General features: G+C 52.8%; 1 protein-coding gene across 5 annotated transcripts in view; it reads left to right on the top strand.

Annotated features, from left to right (window-relative positions):
- FOXP4 (forkhead box P4) overlaps nucleotides 1-18,786 on the top strand; it is a 138,430-nt gene that overhangs the window by 94,392 nt on the left and 25,252 nt on the right. For 2 of the 5 annotated variants that reach the window (XM_037884875.2, XM_043533477.1), the window contains 7 exons: nucleotides 5,082-5,232; nucleotides 6,375-6,579; nucleotides 7,010-7,117; nucleotides 13,160-13,247; nucleotides 16,448-16,531; nucleotides 17,979-18,180; nucleotides 18,275-18,351. In XM_037884875.2, coding sequence (XP_037740803.1) covers nucleotides 5,082-5,232; nucleotides 6,375-6,579; nucleotides 7,010-7,117; nucleotides 13,160-13,247; nucleotides 16,448-16,531; nucleotides 17,979-18,180; nucleotides 18,275-18,351 — 915 coding nt within the window. The remainder of the gene's footprint in view (nucleotides 1-5,081; nucleotides 5,233-6,374; nucleotides 6,580-7,009; nucleotides 7,118-13,159; nucleotides 13,248-16,447; nucleotides 16,532-17,978; nucleotides 18,181-18,274; nucleotides 18,352-18,786) is intronic. The other 3 variants (XM_037884871.2, XM_037884874.2, XM_037884872.2) reach the window with 3 other exon arrangements.

Here is an 18,786-nt window from a genome sequence, read left to right as displayed (position 1 = left end):
ATTTTTGTTTTCAACGGCTTCTCTCCAGCCGTGGCCCCCGTGTAGGGGCTGATATTGTACAGCTTGGCGGGGCGGGGGGAGGCAGCGCTCGGGGATTGGCTGGCAAGTAACCTAGGCGTCAGATTAATGAAGTGCTCCTGTCAGTCCAGAGTGTCACGCCGAAACTCCTCTTGATGTGCTCATAAATCAAAGTGACGGCGCCTGTTACCCCAGTAGCTGCACCCACTCAGCTGCGTCTAATGTAAACAGAGTGCAGACAAAACGCGGTACGGAACTCGGGCTCCGTCTCTGGGGAAGAGTGTGGGGATCACGGGGGTGAGGGGGAGGGACAGGACCCTGGATTGTTCCCTACTAGCCCTCCCCTCTCTCCCCCCGTTTCATCTCCCCACCTCCGCAACACGAGAGAACGGAGCGCCCCAACGGCCGCTGCTGACTGGCAGAGTGCAGTTCAGGAATTACTTTCTTTGTGTTTGAGATTTTTATCGGTGGGCCGATAAGCTTCATACTTCATTGGTTCTGTCAAGAGCGCGCTGCGGATGACCTCTGAAAGTGAAAGTGTCCAGAGAAACCCACAGACTATGGCAGCCGCACATCTTGCGGTGGGGGAGGGAAGGACACAAGCGGCCAGGCAACACCAGAAGGAAACTTTATTTTCCCTGGCAGAATGCATTACCCCCTCCCTACTGCTATAAGAGGGAGCTGGAGGGAAGTGGCTTGCTGGAGGGCAAAAGGGTGAGGGTAGAGGGTATAGCTGGGTGTGGGGATGTGATTTTTTTTTTTTTTGTCTTTTGCAGAATTTGTGCTATATATAACATATTTGCAACTAATCCACCTGATTTTGGGCAGGGGAGGAGGCTGGGCTATTAGAAATCCTACACAAGAAGGGCCATACTGGGTCAGACCAATGGCCCATCCAGCCCAGTATCCTGTCTTCCAAAAATGGCCAATGCCAGACGCTTCAGAGGGTGTGAACAGGTAATCCTCATGTGATAAAACCATCCAAGACTCACGAAGCGTTTTTGGGGCACACGTGGCCCAAGCACCAGCCAAAGCCCCACGGTGTTATTAATTTTGAATGACACTGAAGCCAGACAAAGCTGATGTGACTTTTGACACACACACACACACACACACACACACACACACACACACACACACACACACACACACACACACACACACACACACACACACACACACACAAGCTCAGCAGTTTGATGGTTAAATTCGAACCTGGAGCTGAGTGTGAATGGCCTAAAAATGGCTGTGACCCCTCCCCTCCCAACGGGCAAAGGTTGGTATTTATTCAGTGCAGCTGTGGTTTTTAGAGCAGGAGACTGGGAGGCAGGACTCCTGGTTTCCGTTCGCAGCTCCAACCCCTGATCTCGGGCAAGTCGCTTCTCTGTGCGGCCGTCTGTAAAATGGGTGCAATCCTCCAGTGCCTCACGCAGGGCCGTAGAGTCGGAAGTGCTTTGAGATCCCCCACTGGCGGGTGCCGCAGAGAGGTGGTCTCACCCTGCTGATTTTGTGCATTGAGTCCCTGTAGCTGCTGCGCTGTTGCCTGTACGTACGCACGCCGGAGGCCCCTTGGAGCTGGTGTCACAGCGGCTGCTGCCCCCGCCAGGGTTCCTAGGACTCTGGAGCAGGTAGATGGAAAAGATAAAGAGCCCTATTGAGTTATGAGGTGAAAGTGATTTGCCCCGGGGATCCTAATGACTTAATCCGCTCCCAATTTCCTTCTGTTTTACAGCCTGGAAGTTGAGTGAATGAGGCAGTGTTCAGGTGGCCTGATGTAACAGGCAGGAACCTGTGCTTGCCGAAAGGCCCATGGGGAAGGGAGAAAGTAAACTCTGGCTGCCGTTGGTAACAAAGGCAAGGGCTGGGCTCCCTGCCCTCCCCTCCAGGCCTACATGTATGCGTCTCACACCCCCATAAAACCCTTCCCAATGAATGGTTGCCAGACAGTCACTGAGCACAACTTCTGTCTCCTTTGGGGCCTTCAGGAATCTGCTCTCCTCACATCTTTTCCCCACCAAAGTGCTGTGAAGATAGTCCTCCCTGGTCCCCTGGCTAGGAGTCTCTCACCCCCACATTCCTGACCTTGCCTTGGAGTGCGCAGGCTACCCTAGCGTGCGCTGTCTCCCAGGCACCCAGGAGTTAGAAGATGAAGGTTTTTTGTTTTTTTGTTTTTTTGTTTTTTCTCCGAAGGGAGATCACTATAGTCTGTGCCTTAGTCACCAAGTACAGGAAACCCCGAAACTTGGGGGATATAGCCCTGTTGATTTCTCCTTTGGGAGCCATCCTGGCCGGGAGATGTGCAAGACAGGGTCTCGTCCATCTCTGGCCCAGTGATTGAGAACCAAAGATCTAAATACCCTACTGTTCTTCAAGGAAACCCAAGAGCTCACCTTGCTTTACAGACGCTAATGATTAACCCTCACAGCCCAGCACTGAGGTGAGTCAACCTCCTTATCCCCATTGTAGATGAGGAAACTGAGGCACAGCGAAGTAAGTGACTTGCCTGGAGAGATGCAATGAGTTGGTGACAGAGCCATGGGCTTCTGGTTCCCAGCTGTGCTGTTTAACCGCCCTCCTGCTTGCTGTCAGAATCTCCTGGGTTTTTCCCAGTCTTGTCCAAAATGATCCAAACCTCTTACACCTACCTGGGAATCTTCCAAGAAGAGTCTCTTCTTCCAGGATTTACAAGGTGTCTTGGCTCCCAGTTAGAAGCTCAGGGTTTAGTTGGGCAGAGGTTCAGGTTGGGTCAGTTCTTGGTGCTCCGTATGAGGCGGGGATGGATGACTGTTTCACGATGGCTCCAAGCTGTGAATCCTCACCCAACATTATTATAATTATAATTTATTATCAGTATTACCCTGGCACTTAGGAGCCATAGCCCTGGACTGGGGCACCATTGTGCTAGGGGCTGTACAAACACAGAATAGAGGCAGTCCAAGCCCCCGAAGAGCTTACAACCTAAGTGAGAATATTGACTGTAAAAAAAACTTTTTCCTCGGGCCAGCCAACTTGGGGGAGAAGTGCGAGGTATCTGTGTGTGGACTCAAGTTAGGGGCAGTGCTCCTGTGCTGAACTGTGCAGTGAAGACCAGGCCTTGTGGATTTTTACTTCTCCAGGAGCTCCCTGTCTTAGGTTAATGTGTATCTGAGATGAGAGAAGATTTCTGGAGCAGCAACTGGAAGTTTCCCAGCTTTCTCTGCACTCAGAGAGGCAATGCCTCCTTAACACCTGACATTGGCCGGCCTGTGTGCTGACAACAGGTCCAAGGAATCCAGAATTGGAAGGGTTACGGCAAAGCCCACTGCTGTGATGAGTGGACAGGTACAGGCTCCCTCTCTCCCACCTTGCCACAGATCAGCAGCTGCCCTTTCCCTCCTCCCCCGTTCAAACCTCTCCCCCTCTAGTTACGTCTTATGTGTTTCTTGTCACCTCCCCAGAGATGGCTCCAGCCTAGTGGGGTTAGAGCGGTGGTTCTCAACCAGCACACAGCTGCAGCCCGTGTGACCTCTTCAGGGCCATACAGGTCGTATATATGTTGTGTGGATGCAGCACATGTAAACATGGAGAGCTGCATATGTGGCCCAGAGTGGTAATAGGTTGAGAACCACTGAGTTAGTCAGCTGATAGGTGGGGAGGGTATGTCTTATCTGAGCGGTACCTTCTGTGGTCTTCCATGCAACTGCTTTACCTTTCTGTGTTGGTCTCTCCCAGCCCACAGGTGCAACTGAGGGTCTGGGTTCCTTCTCCGTGGTGTAAAATTAAAGGGGTGGGGGGGACAAAAGACTGGCAATGAGCACAGTTAGGGGCTTGGAAATACTGCGACCTGAACAGCTGGTAGAAAGAGTGGGATTGCCCACTTTACAGTGCAGCTGAACCTTATCTTTGTTCTGTATTTGTGCAGTCCCTAGCATCATGGGATCCTTGTCCGGGACTGGGGCTCCTAGGCGCTGCTGCAATACAAATAATAGCATACAGAATTAACAGATGGGATAGAGAAGGGAGATCGGGAACCTCCATTTCCCCCCCATCTCATCAGTCAAGAACACGGGAACGTTTGCTGCAACTGTGAGGTGGCACATTCAAAACTGAGGAAAGGGAATACAATTACACATGGAGCCCGTGGAACTCATTGCCACAAGCTAGCCTGGAGGCCCAAGCTTGTGAGCGGAGCAAGATTCAAGAAGAGGTTAAACACTTATATGAACTGCAAGGCTATCCAGAGTTACAACAGTAAATACTCAAAGAGGAGGGGGGAGAAATCAGTTTAGCAAGGAATACAAACCGTCCTGTTACAGGCCATGAACCAGCTGTTAACCCCAGGAGATTAGGTGGACATTTCCTAGAGGGCAAGTTCTTATACGTTATCTTTTACGGCAGTGCCTACCCACCAGCCAAGAATGGGGTCCCATTGTGCCAGGTTCTGTACAAATTGTCCAACAACTACCTGACAGCGGGCTTGTGATGCTTAGCTAATTATTTGGTAAAAATAAATATTTCTCCGTAAAACAGGGATGTTATTTACCCATCTTGGCCTCTTTCCAGCCCTGGGAAAACACTCCTGGTAACCACGTTTGTAATACAGGGTTAATGATAACTTTGCCTTCTTCCCAGGAAGCTCAATGGGCGAATGTTTGTAAGGCGTGTGGAGAGCCTCAGCCAGGCGCTGAATAGCAGCGCAAAGCAGCGGTAGTGTTCTTTAGCCCCCTGCGTGATCCCAATGCAGAGGCGTTGGAAATACTCATCGAACAGATGGAGCTGGAGCACTCGGGCTCTCTAAGCAAGCGCGCACACACACACACACACTCTCTCCTCCCTCTTTTTTTTCCCCCCCTCTCTTCCTTCTCCTCCTCTTCCGATAGATCAAAGACTCTGTCTTGGCTACATGCTGACTGGCTACCGAGGACCAGCAATTAGGACAAAGATCTGTGCTGACCAGGCGTAGGGCTGATGCCGGGAGCCGGCACTCCGTGGCGCTCTGCGGGGCCCGTCTTCCCTTTAAGGCCTCGGTTGCAGTGTCGAAAATAATGTTTTGATTATTTTTTTTTTTCCCTTTTGTCTCCTAGCAGCCGTTGGGGAATAAACAGCTGGCGTTCCAGCAGCAGCTCCTGCAGATGCAACAGCTTCAGCAGCAACACTTGTTAAACCTTCAGCGCCAAGGGCTGGTCAGCCTTCAGCCGGGACAAGGCACCGTTCCCCTGCAGACCCTTCCACAAGGTAAAGCGCGTGGCAAACCTCCGCTCTCTCCTTCCGTCCTTTAAAGCCCGAGCCCTCCGCTCCAGTCGGCCTGGTGGGCGTTACCCCTGCGTAGCTGCTACGAATGCAGCCTCCGAGCTCTTAGGCTTTTAGTAGCCACCGGGTGGTTTTCAACCCACTTTAGGCCTGCTTGAGTCTGTCTCCTTCTGGCACCGTCGTGGGCTATACAGGAGCGGCAACAGTGATTCGTAGACTCGATAGCAGTAAAATTGCACAGGAGCAGTTGAGGTATATTCTGTAAGTTCAGGGCCCGATCCTGCTGCCAATGAAGGAGGCGATGGGAGTTTTGCCTTTTAAATCAGTGGGAACAGGACCGGGCCCTGAGTTTGCGTATATGGTTCCTGTCTGTTTAATGCCCTGGCTGATAGAGGTTCCTGTGTGGGGCTGGTGGTACAGGCAGATGCTGGGAACGAGGGATGCGTGCCCAGAAGGCAGAGTTCTTCTGCCTGGAGAATGAATGCCCTGTTTGCCTGTGGAGGGGTGGCCCATCTGGGTGAAGGGCCGAGGCCAGAGCAAGGCACGACTTCCCCTAGATTCACTCAGGACCCTCCCAGGTTTAGGTCACGCACTGGAAACTCCTCCCAGCTCATTCCGAGAGCTTCATGATCCTTTTGAAGCAAGCCTGGGGCCAGGGCCAAATGACCGTTTGCACCTGCCTGTTGAAAGTGTGCGGCTCCGGCAGGCGGGACAGACCGCCAGGTGAAACTGGGCCGTTTCCACTGAGCGGTGGGTCCACTGGACCCCCACGCTCAGAACAAAACTTTGGGTGGGGGGAAGTCTGGGTGCCTCGTGGAGCAAAACCTGAAAGGAAGGTTCCCTCGCGTGCCTGCAAACCAGATCCACTGAATTTCCTGTGGCGATAGCCGAGGCAGTGAGAGGGAAGCTGGTGCTGCTGCCACCATGGCTAGATAGCGCTCAGGCCTCCAGGGCTGTCAGGCTGATGTTCTTCACCCACCCTCGATGAAACTAAAAGCTGCCCTGCGCTGGGTTCTTCTCGGCACAGGTTACTGTTGGTTAGCGGTGGTTCTCCAGTCCATATCTTCACCCTTGTCTCTCTGCATGTGTTTTTCCTCCTCTCTCCCTTGACCCCGTCCGGCATGTAGCTGTGTGTCCCTCGGACCTGCAGCAGCTATGGAAAGAGGTCACCGCTACCCAGCCCGTAGAAGACAGCATTAAGCAAGAGGGCCTCGACCTGACCACCAACACTTCAAACTCTACCTCGTTTTCGGCCACCAAGGTCTCGCCTCCCATTTCCCACCACTCTCTCCCCAATGGACAGAGCGCCATGCTCACGCCAAGGAGGGACAGGTAGAACCGAGCTGGGGCAGCCTTTTATTTTGCCCTGTAGGTCTAAGAAAAAGCTAGATGGCTAATGGGTCCATTGTTTGCCCTTGGGAGTGGGGGCAGCATAGTCCAGTGGACTAGGAATTGAGGGAGCTGGACTCTGTTTCCAGCTCTGTTGCTACGTGGGCAAGTCGCTTAACCTCTCTGCGTCTCCACTTACCCATCTGGGAAATGAGCTGTAATCATGTTCACCAGCCTCCTAAGGCTTGACTGATGCATTTGAGAGCCTTGGCTGAAAGGTGCTAGGAGATGTGTTAGTATCTTGGGGTGGTCCTGGTCTGGAAGCTTCTTTGGAACTGCAGTAGCCAGCCTGACATGTGTAAGATCCCCAATGTAACGGTTCGTTCCTTCTCCCTCGTCTCACACACACTCTCTCTCTCTCTCTTTCTCTCAGCAGCTCTTCTCATGAAGAGAACCCCGGCTCCCACCCTCTGTACGGACACGGAGAATGCAAGTGGCCAGGTTGTGAAACCCTCTGTGAGGACTTGGGACAGTTTGTCAAGTAGGTCGCCCCCCTGCTGTGTCTCTCCAGGGCTGTCGTTTCATTCCTGGCTCCCCCAGGTTGTGCAGCCAGTGTGGTGGTTTGCAAATTGCCCTGCGTTTGGGGGCCGTCCAGACCCTACCTGTCGCTAGCACTCTGTACTTCAGTACTGCTTTGGGCAGAAGAGGGAGGGGGTGGTCCTTGCACCTGCACCCCGGGCTGAGGGCAGTATAGGTAGGTCAGAAAAGCCATGACTTCCAACTATCTGGGGTTAGGCAGAGCTCATCCTCTCTTCAGAGGCCACAGGTGTGGCCTAAAAAAAAAAAAAAAATCTCTGGCTACGATTTTTCCACAAGTGGCTAGTGATTTTTTGCAGGGGCACCCAACTTAGAACCTTGCAGGGGTTTGATTTCCAGAGGGCTCAGCACTACCTGAAAGTCAGGCCCCTTTGGGGGGGGGTGTCTCAGATTGAGCCCCCAAAATCACTCATCCCTTTTTGGAAACTCTGGGCCTTAGTGTCTCTGTGCCCAAGTTCCCCATCTGTACAAGGGGGATGATAGAACTCCCTGTGTCTTGGAGCTGGAAACTCCTCAATTCAGCCAGCAGGTGAACTGTAGATTCAAGCGTAATAGCCAAATTGGGGCCCACCATCCCATAACAAAGAGGTTAGTCTGAACATCCAGGGGCATGTGAGAGGGATGGGGGGAGTGTGTGCCAGAGGAGAAGAGACCGTAGGAGATCTAGAGAAATCACAGGACTTGGGTGGGGGAGGGCGAGAGAAGACAAATGAGGAAAGTTAGCAGCTCACCCTCAGTAAGGGGGGAAGAGAGCGAGAGAGAACACGCGCAAGAGAGAAGAGAAAGAAACAGATGGGAGCGCGGCAGCTTGCTGACACCGCTTGTGGGCTCTGTCACTGGCTGATTAACTCTGCTGTCTAAGAGCCCTCTGCTAGCGTCAGGGTCAAACAAATTGTTTTCACGCTTCGTCAGAGGTGTACTTAATTAGTTCATTTGCAATTAGATCTCTTTGTAGCCGGGATTTTTAGCAAAGACATCAGAAGAAACTGACGGGTTTTTGTTTTTTCCCCCCCCTCCCCCCTTTGCACTGAAGGGAATATTGTGGGAGTTGGGGCAGAGATGCACTGTGCGTGTGTGTGTCTATTTGTGTCTGAAAGACTTTAGTTTTACAAGCAGCGTGTCAGCCGATCTCGCCAGCCGTGGGCCTGCCTCCCCACTTTGTTCAGGCAGGGAGTACCGGAGGGTGGAACAGGTGCCAGCTGCAGTGAATACCAAGGCAGGCTCAGTCAGGGGTAGGGAAGAGTGACTGCTGTGTGTCGGGGGAGATGGGTTAAGAAGGAGAAAGCATCTTTATTCAAAGGAAAGAGCCAGGAGGAGAGGATGGGGGCATTGTGCCTTGCTGTAGCTAAGGAACCAGAGAGGGGTTCCACCTACTGGTTAGAGCAAGTGGCTTGGTGACTCAGGACTCCTGGGTTCTATTCCCTTCTCTTCCTCTGTCTTGCTACCAGACCTGAGGTAAGGTTTTGCCTCTCCGCACCTCAGTTTCCCCATCTGTACAATGGGTCTAATACTTAACTGACCTCACAAGCAGATTGCAAGCAGGGATGGGCCCAACCCACTATCACTGAAACTAGATCAGAAGCTCAGAAGTGTTTGGATCGCTGGTTTTGGTTTGACTCATGCAGAGAGGGGCACCATCTGTGAAGTTCCCATCTGAATCCTGAGCTTCTCCAATGTTTTGGGTAGAGATGGTTGAAAGAGGGGGAAGAATTTTTGCAAAGATATTTGTAAAAAAATGTGTCTCCGTTTTTAAATTTGAAATGTTTCAAACAGCTTGAATTTTGGGTGCATCTGAATCCACGGGGCCAATTTGTACCCAAGTTATTGGGCTTCTTATACGTGCTGGAGCAGTTTGAGGAACTCCACCCCTGGACACAGGAAGGAAGAATGAAACTTTCTGACACTGAGATGAAAGAATGAAAGCACTTTCCAGATAAGATCCCCCCCACCCTCAATTTTACACTTTCCTCCTTCGGCAGAGAATGCCACAACTCTTGACAGCTTATTCTTCGCAGAAGTACTCATGTCTTAGTCCCACCATGCAGAGGAGTAAGAAGTAAAGACCCCTAGTCCATCTCCAGCTGGATAGGTAGTCGTGATGAAAGAAACTTGAACATTTTGTTGGGTTAGTTCAGATACAAGTCTGAAAGCTTGTCCCTAACATCTTGTTCTTGCAAGATAGGGCTGGGAATCTCCCATAAACAGGCTTTTCAGTGAGAATCCTGGTACCTCCTGCTGCTGGTTGATGGGTAGATCCCATCTGGACAGCTTCTCCCATGGTATCTCTGTGTTTTGTCCCCAGTCCTGGCCGGAAACCGAGTCACCAAAATGACCATCATTTGCACACCAGTAGCATGCTTGGTTCCATCATGGATAGAGGCATTGCCTTTACACCTAGGAGCGTGCAACCTAAATCAGACATAGAAAATCTGGCCCTGGACTGTCTAACAAGTTAGGCATGCATTGTGTGCTCGCAATTCACAACTGATTTGCTTGTGTGGTTACTGTGGTCGCACTCACAAATGTCACTTGCACATACAATTACCTGATTTGTGTGTCTGGTAATTACACCTGTAAATTAGACATGCATTTTGTCATGGGATTACACACCTCACTGATGTGAAAACCTAGCCCATCGTGTGACATGGGCTCATAGAGCCCCAGATAAACCACCTTTTCCAAAGCTGTGCGTCTTGGAAAGTGGAGAGGGTTCAACCATCCAAACCACGGTGGGTTATTGTCGCAAGACTTCCTGGAAGGCATGAGTTTTAAATGGCTCTGAAGACAGGGAGGTTGCTTGGCACAGCACGCAGGGAGTTCCGAACAGAAGGGATGGAGCAGAAGTCAAGAGAAATGAAATACTGTTATCTGCACATACATACGATCCTTGAGGAGACTTACGGTGGCTTCTGCAGGAAGAATCACCTGCTGGTTAGAGCACTTACCCAGGGTTGTGATGGAGAATCCATCCCTGGCTGTTTTCCTAAGCCATCTGCTGTAGTTCAGGCCTGGGTTAATTCAGGGAGGTTGTATGGCCTGTGTTGTACAGGAGATCCGACTAGGTGATCGCAATGGTCCCTTCTGGCTTTATAACCTATAAAACTATTCCTGGTGCTGCCGTCGGCTCTCCCATGTGACCTCGAGCAGCTACTTCCCCTCTCCGTGCTTCAGTTTCCCCGATACCTACTTCACGGGGGTGGAGAGTGGAAGCTAAATTAATTCATGTTTGTAAAGGCTTTTGAGGACTCTAATAATATTTAGCTCTTACGGAGTGTGTTTCATCTGTGGCTCTTACAGCAGAGGTCAGTATCACTGCTGCTGATTTACAGAAACTGAGACACAGAGAGATGCAGGGATTTGCCCAGGGTCACGCAGCAGGCCAGCGGCAGAGCTGGGAATAGAAACCATGTCTCGAGACCCGGTGTAGTGTCCTGTCCATTGGGCCACACCGCCCTAGATGGAAGATCAGTGCGAGGCCAGGTGACTTAATTATTTCTGATCTGATTGACCTGCCCCTAAAGGGACTTTTTAAAGTCACGGAAGAATAAGGAAATGCCAAACGTCACCCCTATAAAGTAAAATCCCAAGTACTAGAGAGCAGGGTTTTCCCCTCACTTGCCCTCTTGAGTCACATTACAGCAGCAGGACAATTACGCTGCAAGTTGGAGCTCGGGTGACCGTGGGCCAGATCCTCAGCTGGTACCAGTAAGCCCATTGAGCTAGGCCGGCTTGACACCATCTGAGGATCCCACCCCGTTGGTACCGTGTGTGATGGGAGCAGAGGGACGATCCAGAGCATGTGGAAGGGGAAGAGCAAGGGATGGAACTGACTGGTCAGGGAGACTGGAGAGAGAGAGATCAAAGGGGGACAAATGGGGCAGGAGTGGGGAGCGTGCAGCAGAGCGTCTCGAATTCGCGTGTCCCATGCTCCCCATAGCTTTGATATTGCTGTCAGCTTGTCAGCAGCAGCTGCCCCCAGCCCAGGGAGCTCGGTTTCCCAACGCCGCAGCATCCAGGAACGCACGCTCTCTGCTGTTTTGTTGCATGGCTCTGGTTGATCATCGAGGGAGAGGTTTGATAGCAAGGATCTGTCAAGTGGCAGGTCGGGGGAGAGAGAACAGAGGCCGAAGAGCGGCACGGCTCGAGGTGAAGGGAAAAGAGCGGGGGGACGCGGAGCTCAGGAAAAGGGGAGAGGAGACACCGATGGCAGGCTGCTGACAGTGCAGAGCACTCGCCGCACGGGGCTGAGGAGGCTCGCTCTCTGTGCTCGTTTAGTTAGCAGGGCTGACGGGGATCCGCATGTTGTGTTTCTTTACCAAATCCCCCCGCCTGCAGCTGAGTCTGAAACGAGGGGTTCCCACATCTGCAAGGCCTAGGGCTGCTTTAGACAGCACCATCGTGGCAGGTGTATTTAAAACATCAAAACGTAATGCAGCCCTAATGTTTTCTTGCACCTTGAATTCACCCCGGCAGAGAATTATCCCTGCTCGTTCGGCGCTCACCAGCGCCCTGAGCCAGCTTTCCTCGTGTGCCTCGGTTGCAGGGAGAGGCAGGACTTGGGCTGCATTGTCAGGCTCAGAAGGCCATGCTTTGAGCACCCGGGGTTTAGCAAGATGAGGCCTGGAGGAGAGATGTGTCAGAGCTGTGTAGGGCAGGATTGATCCCTAGTCTGAGAGGCAGGGAAGAGCAAGGCATTCCCCTATTCCAGAGAGAGCCCATAGCCCGGCACCTCTCACTGAGCTATCTCCACTCTCCCTGGGTTCCAGACCCCGGGGGTTTCTCTGCCTGTCCTGACATGCCTGTCTGTGCTCGTGGCTGGGATCTCCATGTGGTTGAGGGAGGAGAGTTCCTGGCTGGCAGGGAGCACTCAACCTGGAGTCATGACTAAGACTGATCCTGTATGTTCTTCCGTGAAAGCGAGCATGGGCCATTTTGATGCCATACACGTTTCCCAACAAGGGTCTTTGTAAGGAGAAGGCTCCGCAGCCAAAGGTGGCCATGAGGTTATTGTTTTGATGGCAGAGAGAGAGGAAGGGGAGGGCCTTGTGGGTAAGGCATGGGACCTTGAGTCAGGAGCCCTGGGTTCTAGTCCCAGCTCTGCCGTTGACCTGGCTATATCCCCTCCTTGGTCTCGGTTTCCCCATCTGTAAAATGGGGATGATAATATTTACTTGCCTGGAGGAGGGTGTTTGAAAGGCTTCATGCACGAATGTTCATGAGGCACTGGGAGTCTAGGATGCAGAGCCCCTCATAAACGCCACCTCCTGCCTTTGGGGAGTTCCCTATGGAATGCAAATGAATCCCCACGAGGCTGCCTGCGTCTGCCTGGAAACCTGCTCCTTGGGGGCAGTCGGGCTTTCCAGGTACATCCTGGAAATGGGATTCTCCAGCTGAGCTGAATGAGCCAACGGTTGTACCATACGCGCACCTCCCCCGGGGCTTGGCTTGCAGGCTCACCCTCCACAGGTACCAGCTGTTTGTTTTGGATTTCAATGGACTCTCTGTGGCAAACTACAGCTGAGGTGATCCAAGTGCTGCTGGGGAAGGGGCTGCAAGACCGTGTGGTCCAGGGGATAGGGCCCTGGCCTAGGAGGTAGAAGACCTGCTGTTCTCTTCTTGGCTCTGCCAACGACCTGCTGTGTGACCTTGGCCAAGTCACTTTGCCGCTCTGTGGCTCAGTTTCCCCTCCCATGCTTTGTCTTATCTGTTTAAATTGCAAACTCATCAGGGCAGGGATTGTCATGTAATGTAACTAGCAGATTAGAGCCTCCAGTGCTCCTGTAATACAGATAAGAGGTGCTTGCAGGCTGTAGGTAGGTGCGGATTTAGTTGGGGATTGGTCCTGCTTTGAGCAGGGGGTTGGACTAGATGACCTCCTGAGGTCCCTTCCAACCCTGATATTCTATGACATGGGCCACTAGAAGATGCTGTGTTTCATGGCAGGCTCTGGGAACTGTCCATATAAAATCCATCCTTCTCTGTCTAGACACCTCAATACAGAACACGCACTTGATGACCGAAGCACGGCCCAGTGTCGAGTTCAAATGCAAGTGGTGCAGCAGCTGGAAATACAGGTAGGTGCAAACCAAAGAGACTTGAAGGGTGGTGTTGAGTCAAACTCTTTACTTGCCCTGGATATAAATGCAGAATTAAACTGTTCTCCATCGGGAGGGAATAGCTGGGTCTAGGGTGACCAGATGTCCCGATTTTATAGGGACAGTCCCAATATTTGGGGCTGTGACTTACAGAGAGCCAGGAAATGTGATCTTTGACAAATTATTGTCGGGCGCAGACGAGCAGATCTAGGAGGTCTTGGCCACAACAACTTGCAATCTTCTATAGCTGCCTTTAGGGCAGAAAAATAGTTGTCAATGGCACCTGAAAATTCGGCGCCCATTTTGCCGTGCAGTCGCCCACCTAACTTAAGGAGAAGGGCCCTGTCCCAAAACCAGGTGCGGGTGGGTGGGCAGCAGGGGAAGGACTCAACCACTCAAACCTTGGTAGATGACACATTCATGTACATATGAAACAACACATCGAATGGCTCGATCGAAAAAGAGAGACTATCATTGTAACTAACGTAAGACATGGAGGCTAGGTATTTCAAGTGGAAATCCAGTGGAAGATGGGCGCCTGATTTCCGCAGACTTCTCTGAACATTTCAGCCAGGACGCTTCATGTCCTGTGCATTTGCTTCTATAGCATGTGGGGGTTTGACACTGGCACAGTGGAACCAGCGTGTTGTGTGTGCTTGTGTTGCTATCTATGGCACCATGTGTACATGAATGTTGTGTAACGGTTGCAACCCGTGGGACTAGTGCAATATTCTGTATCCAACTCTAGAGCCAAATCCTAATCGTCCTGAAGCCAGGAGAGCTGGTGGGTGATCAGCACTTCCAAATATCAGGCCGTGTGTTAGGTGCCCGAATGCAGACTTCGGAGCTCACCCATCAGGCCCCTGTTTTTGGAAATCTTGACCTTGATTTATCCTGTGCATTTCATACGAGCTGACTCCCCCCTCCAGAAGTGCCTTGTGTAATTAGTTAACAAAAGAGGGCGATTCAGAAGAAATGTAGGCTTTCCGCTGAGGTTGCGAAGCGATCAAGGCTCAAGGCAAGAGAGAGACAGGGGAGCTGTTGAAAGCAGCAGCTGCAGAAGGCTTTCACTAGCGCAGGCAAGTTCGGGTAAAGGGACAGGGTGGTGCCAGCTGGGCGAGGGGAGAAGGAGATAATCTATGAGAACTGCCTATGCGGAGTATTTTAATGACGTGTCTATACGGCACGTAGGCGACTGTCTCCACATCTCTCGCACACGTGCTGAATGCAAAGATGCCTGGTGCGTGTGACCGTGGGTAGGAACTGTAGTGCCGTGTGACACGTGTGTATCCATTGCACGGGGGGGTGTGCGCGCATGTTGCCATTTTATTTACAGTTTCTCCCATGGGCTTCTCTGCCTGCCCTTTCCTGGGAAATACCAGCCCTGGAGCTTGTGTGACTGACTCTGGGGGTACTCTTGTTATCCAGGTTGCCTTGGCTGCTAGTTCACACCTGTGCTGGGGGGGTGGGGGGGCGGGCGGCAGAGGAGGCTCTGCTCAAGGAGGGAGTGGGCCAGCTGGTATAATGCAGAGTGCTGGCAGGAGTTAAAGCAACGTAGGATGAAGCTGATGGCTGGGAGGGGACAAGGGAGGGAAAGGGGTGGACGTTTAAAAAAAAATAGAGAAAAAAACTCCCTGGAGCACTGGTTGGAAAGTGAAGTTGAGATTCTAAAGCCACCTGAGTCAAACCGTGTGATTCCATCCTGTTCCCAAATGCTCACTAAAGCAAGAGGTTGAAAGCAATTACTGGAACTTGGAGAGGGGAGGGAGGAGGTGGGGTGGGAAAAAAAAAAACCCCGAAGGGATAGCAGAAAGCTCTGTGCGCGAAGAGGAGAAGCTGCCACCAGAGCTACCAATTATAAAGTTTTCAGCGCGGCGCTCCCGCTGTGTCGGCGGAGAGAGTGTCTGCATCAGGAGGGGAGATCTGTCAGCTCTAATGAGAGCGTCGGAGCCGCTCAAACTTCCAGCCAACTCTGCTCCGGCTGCTGCTTTTAACTCCTTCCTCCCCTGGCTTCCCGCTCCACTCCCAGCGAAGGATCCTCCTCAGCAGGGGCGGGAGGGGGGAGGTAGCCTCTTTGGGTGCCTCCTGGATTGCAAGCGGGGCCCAAAGTTTGAGGGGATGTGGCGGAAAGGGAAGGTGACATGTAGAGAGATGGTGTCAGGTCCCATTGCCTCTCCACAGCTCAAAATCTCTCCTGGTGCCACAGCGAATATTTCACCCTTCCCCGCACTCTGAGAAACAAACATACACAATTAAAGCAATGTTGCACCAGTGGGCGGATGGGTGGGCAGGTAGGTAGGGGAAAATGGGAAGGAGTGTGGTGGGGGGGAATAGAGAGGTAGGATCTGATGCACTGACACTGGGCAGGGGAAATACAGGCTCACTGGTAGGGAACAGAGGGGGTGGATGGGAGAGGCTGATGATGGGAAGGAGAGAGCGAGAAGATGGATGGGGAGAAGTGGACCAGGCCCTCAGATGGAGGAGGGAGGCATGAATACGGAGCGGAGTGACAGCCACCTGGGAAACGTGGAGAGACGGCCCCAGAGAACAGAGGAGTGGGAGAAGGGAAGGAGTTTGGTGGGTGGGAGGGGATGGTGGATGGATGGGAGAGAAGAGGTGTGGATGGATCTACATCTAAAGAGGCATGGAATTACTCTATTTTGCAATAGATTTTTCATCCCAGCACCTAGAGCGACGCCCGTCCAGCCAGAGGGCCGGGGCCGCTGCCTTCCTGTGCAGCCAGAGGTGTGGGCTATGACAGGCAGACACCCCAGCAGCCGTTAGCACACGTCCGGGTCTTCCTCCCCAATAGGAAAAGGCAGCTCTTTAGCGGGCCAGGGAAGCGATCCCATGGCCAAGTGCATGGCTTTCAGGAACGTTCAGTGTTACCGGGAAGATGCTAGCGGGGGGCGTAGACCACAGCACCGGCAGCCTCTCGCCATGGGAGAAGAAGAAAGGCCCCGGGATGGAAGAGAACAGCCCTGCTCTGTCACATAGCAGCACTCAGGGAACGTTGGCCAGACAGTGCCAGGCACGTGGGGGCCAAGCAAGGGATGAGAGAGGAAGCTTGCAGCAGAAGCGCATGTCAGCGAGCGCTCCCTGGGAAGCTGGGCGCTAGAGAGCCCTGGGAGTTACCCTGCAGCAACAAGTAACCTCTTCCCTCCTGCTTCGCCCCACAGCTGGCGAAAGAAAGCGAGCGTCTCCAGGCAATGATGGCCCACCTCCATATGAGACCTTCGGAGCCGAAGCCTTTCAGTCAACCTGTAAGCACCAGCCTGCCTTCTCCATCTGTCGCTCATCCCCTCGAGTTTCCTTCTTCTCAGTGCCTCCATCCCTGTCCCATCTGTCCGCCCATCCCCGTCCAGCTCTTCCAAAGTCCATTCCCAATGTCTTATCGCCACTTTCCTCTCTCGCTTCGCCCAGGGGTTTGAGCCAAGCCGTGCAGACCATGTCCCTGTTAGTGGCATGGTGGCAGTCCAAACTGGGCAGGGTCAAGGACATACTCAGTGTCTCAAGCCCGGTTATGATGTCCTTGGAGCAGTGATCCCCAAGTGATCCGCTTCTGGTGATCTCTGCCCTAGAGGGCCTGGGCTTGGCTCTGGTCCATGCTGCTCCCCCTACTAGCCATCCAATGCTTTAGCAGGGCATAGCTCATGAAAAGCCCAGGTGCTGATGTCCTCTGTGTTAAGGAGGCTCCGGGGAATGCTGGCCTCCCCCCAGCCTGCTCCCTCCTGCTTGGTGCCATCACCCCGTGCTCCTGAGGAGCCTATTCGTTGGAAGGGTGGCCTTTCTCTCTCTCTGTTGGTCGCCTGTTCTCCCTATACTTTCATGGCTTCATCCCCCCAGGTCCTTCTGCTCCTGTTCAGTAGTGAGCCTGGCTAGGGGCATGAGCAAACGTGTCCTCATCAGTGCCCGCTCCCCTGTCCCCATTAAAGAGCTCACTGAACAAAATTCCAGGCCAGAAATCGGGATCATTGCACCTATCCCCCGCAAACCATACGCAGTGCCCTTAATATCTCGGTCCTGATCCCTCGCCAGCTCCTAGCTCAGCTCTCACAAGGGTCTGGGCAGTACCCGGGTCAGACACCCCTAAGGAACCCCTGCGTGCTGCAGAGAGTAAGTCCTGGTGGCTCGGCGGTCGTGTTTCCTCCTGAGTTGCCCCCGTGTGACGTTCTAGCGGTGCCCTCTCTAAGGTGAGCTGTAACGCCAAGGGCTTGACGCCGACCACGTTGCGGTGATTGCTCCTGAATTCCACCTGCTGTTTCCGTGAGAGGCAGGAGTCTCTGCTTCCTGTGCATAATGCTTCGCTTCCTGTCCTGTTCAGCGACTGCCCACAGTCTCAACTCAGAGCTGGCTGCATTTCGGCGGGGGGTGAAGTGGTCCCTGGGTATAGTTGGTATGTTGGCTTGCAAAGTGCTTCGGGATTAAGACACTCGGGGTTGGATCCAAGTCGCACTGAAGCCCATGGGGACCTTTCCAGTGACTGCGATGGGAGCTGGGTCAGGCCCACATGGAGCTGCAATGTGTTGATAGCAGAGTTTTCCTGTAGCTGGTTTGATCCGTGAGATTCTCCTTTAGTGCCCATCCCCCTGGGTAAGAGGGCCCTGTGCGCCCTCCCGTCAGCGTGGAACCGAATCGCTCTCCCTACCTAAGACCATCTCTGCGTCCGTTCCCAACTGCTCTCAATTTCTTCCGCCCCTGTCTGTGCAGCTGAACCTGGTCTCAAGCGCCACCCTCTCCAAGAGCACTTCAGATACCTTTCCAGATGGCTTACCTCATCCCCCCACCTCCGCCACCGCCCCCATCACTCCCTTGCGGCAGGGCCCATCCGTCATCAGCTCCTCCACCTTACAGACCATGGGGGCCATTCGCAGGAGAAACCCTGAAAAATTCTGTCCCCCAATATCGTCAGGTAAGAGCAGCAGTGGGTGGGTCATTGATGCTCATGTGGTATGAGTTACTAGATTCGGTTCCTTCATATTCTCTCTCTCTCTCCCCCTCTCCAGAGCTTGCACAGAATCATGAGTTTTACAAAAACACAGATGTCCGGCCTCCCTTCACGTACGCCTCACTCATCCGGCAGGTGAGGAACCCCCTCCAGCTCCGGGGAGCTGTGAAGGCAGCTGTGTCCCGATGTGGTAGGCTGTTTGTGATTAGGGCTGAGAACTGGGAGGCAGGACTCCAGGTTCCATCCCCAGCTCTGCCACTGACTCACTTTGTGATCTCCATGGCCCTCGTTAGCAAATCGGGATAACAAACTCCACAGGGGAGCATGGAGAGGGTTAATTCCGTAGGGGCCAGATCCTCAGCTTGTGTAAATCGGTGTAGCTCCATTGCTCTGGTTGTCTGCAGATGACTTGGAGATCCTCAGGGAAAAGGCACTTCAGTCGTGTAAGTTGTTCATAGTAATATTTATTTCACAAAAATGATGAGGGTGCATTTAAAGACCTGCCTCTGCGAAGTGAGTTCCCAGTGGGTGGATATCTGCCTCACCAACACCACTGGGCACTGGTTGCCC

This window comes from Chelonia mydas, chromosome 21 (genome assembly GCF_015237465.2).
Source record: "Chelonia mydas isolate rCheMyd1 chromosome 21, rCheMyd1.pri.v2, whole genome shotgun sequence".
In the NCBI taxonomy this organism is placed as follows: Eukaryota; Metazoa; Chordata; order Testudines; family Cheloniidae; genus Chelonia; species Chelonia mydas.
This window is presented reverse-complemented; position numbering and strand designations above follow the sequence as displayed.